The sequence below is a fragment of the Microtus ochrogaster genome (assembly GCF_000317375.1).
Source record: "Microtus ochrogaster isolate Prairie Vole_2 chromosome 14 unlocalized genomic scaffold, MicOch1.0 chr14_random_3, whole genome shotgun sequence".
Classification (NCBI taxonomy): domain Eukaryota; kingdom Metazoa; phylum Chordata; class Mammalia; order Rodentia; family Cricetidae; genus Microtus; species Microtus ochrogaster.
Genome location: NW_004949098.1, coordinates 11,419,532 through 11,426,688, shown reverse-complemented (window position 1 = coordinate 11,426,688; position 7,157 = coordinate 11,419,532). Strand labels below are relative to the sequence as shown.

Sequence of the window (7,157 nt, the reverse complement as noted above, 5' to 3'; positions counted from 1 at the left end):
GCCCGGTAAAACCCTTCCTCGTTCAAATGGCTCAGAACATGTGCAAAGCACGCCAGGCCCTGGAGAAGAGAGAAGAGCGAGCGTCACTACCAGGGGAGTTCTTCAGAGCACAGAGCTCTGTCTCCAGGGAAAACATCTTAGCACGTTTAGTTAGCTGTTTGGTCCAGAAGTGGCTTCTGTAATCCATAGCAGAAAACAAACTATTAGCATCTATGACAAGCAGGTTCCCATTACGAAACTGCCCTTCAGCAACTGAGCAGAAAGCGATCTGAGAATAGTCTACGGGAGCACTGCTTGAGACTCCGTGTGCTTCCATAGGCGAGCCCAGCCCTGGTGTGGACGCCTCAGCTGGGCCAGCACCATCCACACAGTCTAGAAAAACATGCTTCAAGTGGTCTACCTATAGAAGACAACCTCAAATGACTTTCTGTGTGGGAGTCATCTCCTTCCAGTGCAGCTTTTCAAGTGAGAGAAATCCCGTTGTGTCTGCCAGCACAGGGAACACTGTCAGCAGTCCAAAGGGAGAGGCTCTGTGGACCCTGGGAATATGTCATGTGTCTGTCTTCTCGCTGTCCATCTTGGTTCCTGAAAATCTATCTTAAGTCCTGCCTTTCCAGAGCAAGAGTTCACAATTGTAAGGTCACAGCAACCTGTGATTAGGAAGAACTGTATGAGCTCCAGGTTCAGACACACCTCCAACAGGAAATTTGACCCCCAAATTCCTGGTGGGGTGCGGGGCTGAGGTGGAGGGTGTTACCCATACTAGGCAGATAAGACACCAATGGCTGATTCTCAGGGCTTAATTTTCTTGCGGAGATCACAGTGATGTCAGAACAAGTCATGCTGGAGATCAAGATGAGGCAGACAGAAGGAGCTATCAGTGTGCAGTGGGAAGAGCCGATCCACTGGGGAAGCTAGGAAGGAATATAAGCCTGTGAGCTGAGTCCTTCAAAACACAAGCACCTGAGTGAGCCGAAAGGAGGGGAAAACTAACCAAGAGCACCAGGAGAAGCTGGAATACAGAGGACATGATGAAGGCAGAGGCAGCAGGGAGTGTGGCCTGAATGATGAAGCCAAGGAATCTAGTCGACAATACAACTCCAGACAGAAGCTTCAGACCAGGGCACACATTCTGGAAAGATCCATGTTCCCAATCCTGGTATTAGAAAATGTCAGGAGAACCAGTTCAGGTGATTCCTGAAAATTAATGGAGAGTATACTCAGGTTTTTTGAAAGGGGGGTGGGAGGATCTGTGACAAGAAAAATGTTCTAGTTAGCAGTGTGGAGTTTTCAGATGATTTAAGAAACTGAAGGACAGATAGAGGAGCTTGACAGGTACCAGGGAGAAATTCTGGCTGGGTGACAAGGAGGCAATGTAGCTCAGTTACTTAGCATATAGCAGAGGTGGCACCGTGGGAAGCTTCCTTAATGCCAGTCTATCTGACTGATACTTTCTAGAGTAACAGTTGATGATGGAGGGCCCAGCCACTGTGGGCAGTGCACGCCTGCTCGAGAGGTCCTGGGAGGTATAACAAAGCAGGCTGAAGGCTGAATGCGAGCCCGAGGAGCAAGTCAGTAAGCATTAGTGTTCCTCTAAGACTGTGTGTCAGTTCCTGCCTCCAGGTTCCTTCCCTGACTTTTCTCAGGGATGGGCTGCCAGCTCTAAGGTGAACTAAACTCCTTCCTCTCCTTTGGGTAATGGTGTTTGTCACAGCAATAAAAAATAAATAAATAAACTAAGGAGGCTGAAGAGATGGCTCAGCGATCAAGAACGCTGACTGCTTTTCCAGCAGATGCAGGTTCAGTTCCCAGCATCCTCATGGCAGCTCACAAGTCTCTGGAACGCCAAGATCTGACACACTCATACAGACACACATGCAGAAAAAAACACCAATGCACATTAAATAAATACATACATATGTAAATAAATTTTCAAAGCTAAGTAAAATGGGAGCCGAAGCCAGTGATAGCCAATGAGGAGAGTACTTAATTAACTAATGTCAGCTGAAGCAATACTCATTTCTTAGGGAATTTCAGACACCAGGCCATTCCCCAACCCAAGCAAGAGGAAACAAGAATCTTTATTTATTTATTTACTTATTTATTTATTTATTTATTATTATTATTATTATTTTGATTTTCGAGACAGGGTTTCTCCATAGCTTTTTGGTTCCTGTCCGGGAACTAGCTCTTGTAGACCAGGCTGGCCTCGAACTCACAGAGATCCGCCTGCCTCTGCCTCCCGAGTGCTGGGATTAAAGGCGTGCGCCACCACCACCCGGCTCGGAAACAAGAATCTTTAAATCTCCCAGGAAACAAGAAATCACCTACATGTGGTGAGAATCTTCTGGTTTTGAGACTGGATCACTTGAGCGCAGGCTGACCTTGAACTCATACTGTAGCTGAGGATGACCTAGAGTTTCTGATCCTTTTGTCTCCAACTCCCAAGTGTTAGCATCACAGATGTCCCACCATTGTGGCTTAGAATTGCCTGTTCTGTCTGTCTGATCCTGGAAATAGAACGTACTGCTGCAGGCACGCTAGGCAATTGCTTTACTGCTAAACTACACCTTCAGCCTATGATCTCCAAGAATGAAGATATATGATCATTTCTTCTAAATATTTCTAAAACTCCACACTGTCTGTCTCATTAACCGTGCAGCCCCCAAACAGCACCTCCTTCTCCGAGCAGGAGCGCTCACCTGTCCATCTCGTAGTTTGTTCTCAGTCCCAACAGAGCAAGATCTCTCGCTCATGCCTCAAGATCACTGGTTCAGAGGAGCCTGTCCTCAGGCTCTGGAAAGGGTTTGACTCGATGGTCTGAGCTCCAAAGCTCCCAGGAGAGCCGCGGGCCCACGTGCTCTACCTCTGCCTTCCTTCTTGGCAGCCATTCAGGCTACAAGGAAGCAAACAGTCCCTTTGTGCCATCACCAAGGTGCAGGAGGTTTCTGTGAGTCCTGAACGGAGCCCTGGGGACTGTGAAGCTTCACTCTGGAAAATAGCGGTGGGGCGGGGCAGGGAAAAGAAGAAAAATCTGGCTCCATCATCCAGTTATGCATCTATTAAAGGAGGAAAAGACTTTTAAAATCTTCTATCAACTGTGAATCTATTCTAAATACACAGGATGCTTAGCCAGATGACTACTGCTTACTGCCCACAGTGCAGGACTGGATGGGACATACAGGGGCCTGGAGGGGGTTGGGGATGGACTATGACCGTCTAGTTGGCAGTGGCACTGACCTAATTAGTGGTGTCTGTTTCTGTCCATGATCTCACTGAGACCTAGCTGGCTTATGGGGTTGATGCTGACTGGTGGTTACACTTTACTGAAGAGCTCTGGCTCTGGTCAGGTGCTAGACCCAGGAGGAGCTCTGGGGCTTACGAATCTAGGACTGTTCCCCAGAGGGACAGAAAAACTCAAAATGAAAAGATGTATTGAAACCTTGCTAAACCAAAATGAGCAACTCTGTTGGGAGAGACTGTGTGTGTGCCTATGTGCCCGCATGTGTAGATGTGGAGCCGGGAATCAAATCCAGGGCTTCATGCATGCCAACTTATTGTTCTCCCTCTGAGCTACCTCTCCAGCTCACCTTATGTGTGCACACATGCTTGCGTGTTCCTGTGTGTGCAGGTGTACACCCATGTGTGACAGGATTAAAAGGACAAGCTCAGCGCTTGTACCTCACGGTCTGTTCAGTTTAGGTTTTCTTTTATTTCTTTTTTTTTTTTTTAGTTGCTGTTGTATTTATTACAGGAAGTTTGTTGCCAAGTGCTGTAGGATACTTCCAACTCGTTACTAGGTAGTGATGCAGGCCAAGCCAAGGGTTGAGGAACATTCCAGGTTTTTGCAAGCAAGGTTCCAAGAGCCTGAGATGTGGCCAAGACATCAGGTCACTAGACGGATGGCATTCCTCACTAACAGGCTCTGGGCACCGACTTCACAGCCAGGTGCACACACTCAGGGCTGGCTAAGCGGACTGATGCTGTGTGTAGAGAGCGTGGCCCCGCCCCTTCCACTCTTTCCTTCTCTGTTGTGCTGTGGCTACAGCAGGCTGTGCAGGAAGTGTGCACCTTCTTTAAGGGACACTTGCAAACATTCCCTGATGCCCAATTATTTCAAGATAGTTTATTTCCAAAATGGGTCACAACATTAGTTTTTGGCCCATTCTGCCAAATACTCAAGCTACAAACGCTTGTTTAGCAGCTGAGGGGCACACGTTTGTATCATGTCTGAAAAGTGATAAAAAAAAATCCATGTAAAACAAATATTCAGTTTCCATAGGAACACAGTTAAGTGTGACCCGCCTTACACACTGCACCCGTGCCCACCCTACTCTTACAAAGCCATTCCAAAACTAGCAGGAAATAAGTTAAATGGTCCCCCCAGATTTCTTAATTCAAGCTAAACTTGCAGGTAAGAGCCACAAGAATGGCATCCACTCATTGATACTAGAGGAAGCACAGGCTGCTGGGTGACGGTCCATCCCGCTCTCCTGGGTACAAGACATGGGCAGAGTGCCAACATCCTGCTCCTCCACTTCGGGTGGGAAGCCAAGGCTCTGGATCGGCTTCATGAGTTGCCACATTGGCCTCGACATTACATAGTAGATAGAAGGCCTCTGGAACCATTGAAAGAAGACACAGCGGCAACACTGTATGCAGCCATGTTCTCCCAGAGCATCCAGTCACCCACATGCATTTCAGGCAGGTTACCGCACTCCGATCAAGGCCATCACACATTGGTCCCCAGATGCTGGGCGAGTAATACTTCTCATCTGGCTTGGGTCTCTTCAGCAGCAGGGCCTTCACATGTGCACGATCATCCAGAATGCAGTTAATTGGTCCATACACACCGTCGTTCACATAGTACATGGAGGTTTGCTCATTTGACTCATCTTCATCGTCAGAGCCTGTCTGCTCCTTCCATACCATTTTTTGGCAATGATTTTGACTGCCAGTGTGAAAGCTGACCCACACAGTATCTGCCTGGCTCGGCTATGACTCTCACCCCAGCGTCTAGGGGGAAGTACTTGTCCAGACTTGGGTTGATCACACTGGTGATCTCTTCAAATTTAAGCTTCGTATCCTCAGATCCAGGAAAGCCACCACCAACATCAGGCAGATACATGCTGAAACCAACTTCTGTTCCCATGCCAAAGACACAGTGGGCATCACATCTACTCCCCCACATGGAAGCTGACACAGATGACATCAATATTTAGTTCTTTTGCCTCTTCCAAAAGAAGTCTGCTGGTTTAGAGTGTGGCACCAAACTTAACACTGAGGTGACAAACTGCTTTGGAATCATCGGTGGCAATCCGCAAAACCAGCTTTGCCTTTGGATGTGCTCTGGCGACCTTCATCAGCTCAATGTCACTGTCAAATGGCCTCATCTGGACTCCCTGCTGGCAGCATCCTTGATCTGAGACTCTTGTTTACAAGGATTTGCATAGATAATCCTCTCTGGAGGCACCCGGGGCCCTGCACCGGTAGATTTCAGTATTCACTATGGCTCTGCTGTCATTACCTCTGACTGCATAAAAGGGAGGGACGCGGGGAAGAGCCTCTAGCCATCTTAGATGTTTCCTCAGAATGTGCTCCAGGTTCTGGACATAGAAAGCATCCTTGTCATCAGAGGAACAAACTTCCGGAATATTTTGGTCCAGAATGTCCTTGGCTGTAATGCCTTTGTCGAGGATATGGTGGTCAAACTCTTCCTTCTTCTGTTTTGTTGGGGTTTTTTTGTTTTTTTGTTTTTTTTGTTTTTCGAGACAGGGTTTCTCTGTAGCTTGGTGCCTGTCCCGGAACTAGCTCTTGTAGACCAGGCTGGCCTCGAACTCCCAGAGATCCGCCTGCCTCTGCCTCCTGAGTGCTGGGATTAAAGGCGTGCGCCACCACCGCCCGGGGAAACTCTTCCTTCTTAAAACTCTTCATGGTTCTCGAAGTGCCTACACAAGAAATCTAGAGATGGAATTAAACTATTGCCAGCTCCTCACCAGGCAAGCTATCCAGGAACTCTGAGCACCATCTGTCTCCTTAGAACGGTGGAAGCGGTCTTACAGCCACGGACGCCCACGGCTAGCCCCATGGAGACGCCTCTGCCACCATGGCCACCGAACGCCTAGGAGTGCCTGGCCGGCTGCTGCCTCCCCGTCAGGAGCCTCTTCGAGCCGAAAACAGATGGCGGCCCTAGGTGGCACCAAGCTGCTGGGTGGGGGTGGGCGGAAGGTGGCAGCCCCTACAGGGACTGCTGCCTGGAATCCAACAAGCAGGCTGGGCTGGCCAGCCAGTGAGCTTCAGAGATCTGTCTGTCTCCACAGTCATAACACTGTAATTATACCACACTACCACACCCAATTTTTAGAAATTATTATTTGTATTCATGCAGGTGTGTCTGTCTATCATGTATGCACAGATCCATAGGGTATCAACTGGAGATGGAGCTACAGATGCCTGTCAGCTTCCATGCAGGTGCTGAGAGCTCAATCCTGGTCCTCTGCAAGGGCAACAAATGTTCTTAGCTGATGAGCATCTCTCTCTCCTCTCCTCTTCTCTCTCTCTCTCTCTCTCTCTCTCTCTCTGACGTAGGGATGTGGATATACAAACAGGATGTGGAGATGCAGTTCAGTCTGGCCTCAGACTTGCTATGTAGCTGAGGCTTGCTTCTGCTTCTCAAGGCTGGGACAACGCTGTGGAAAGCTGAGAACTCTCGCCCTGCTCTATGCCTTTCATCTCATGTCGTCCAGGACTAGGGCAGGACAAAGATCACATCACAGTCACGAGGGACTAGACATCATGGACGCCTGTCACACCAGATGATTGTGTCAAACTGAGACAGTCTTCTTGTAGTAATATGAGCGGTGGGGCTGCGTTCCCAGCACCCCAGCTGCATGGCTAGCTTATGCCCCGAAATAACAACACACAAACTGTATTCATTTAATCACTGCTTGGCCCATTTCTACCTGGCCTCTTCTAGGCTAACTCTCTCACCTGGACTAGCCCATCTCTAATAATCTGCTGTAGCCCACAAGGTGGTTTACCAGGGAGATTCTAGCCTACGTCTATACTGGGTCGGAGCTTCATCACATGCGTCTAGCCAGGCGAGGGGAGCATGGCATCTCTCTGGAGCATCTGCTCCTGAGAGGAGAGCTGTTGAG

At 48.7% G+C, this 7,157-nt stretch overlaps 1 protein-coding gene and 1 pseudogene across 2 annotated transcripts in view; both read right to left on the bottom strand.

Moving 5' to 3' along the window:
- The window catches only part of Elmod3 (ELMO domain containing 3), a 109,774-nt gene that overhangs the window by 62,698 nt on the left and 39,919 nt on the right, over positions 1-7,157 (bottom strand). Inside the window, exon 1 of one of the 2 annotated variants that reach the window (XM_026787989.1) lies at positions 2,703-2,867. The exons of the other annotated variant lie outside the window; for it this stretch is intronic. Coding sequence (XP_026643790.1) covers positions 2,703-2,756 — 54 coding nt within the window. The 5' untranslated portion in view covers positions 2,757-2,867. Of the gene's footprint in view, positions 1-2,702; positions 2,868-7,157 lie in introns of those variants that run through there. 2 annotated transcript variants of the gene reach the window in all.
- On the bottom strand, positions 4,398-6,088 carry LOC101989130 (annotated as a pseudogene).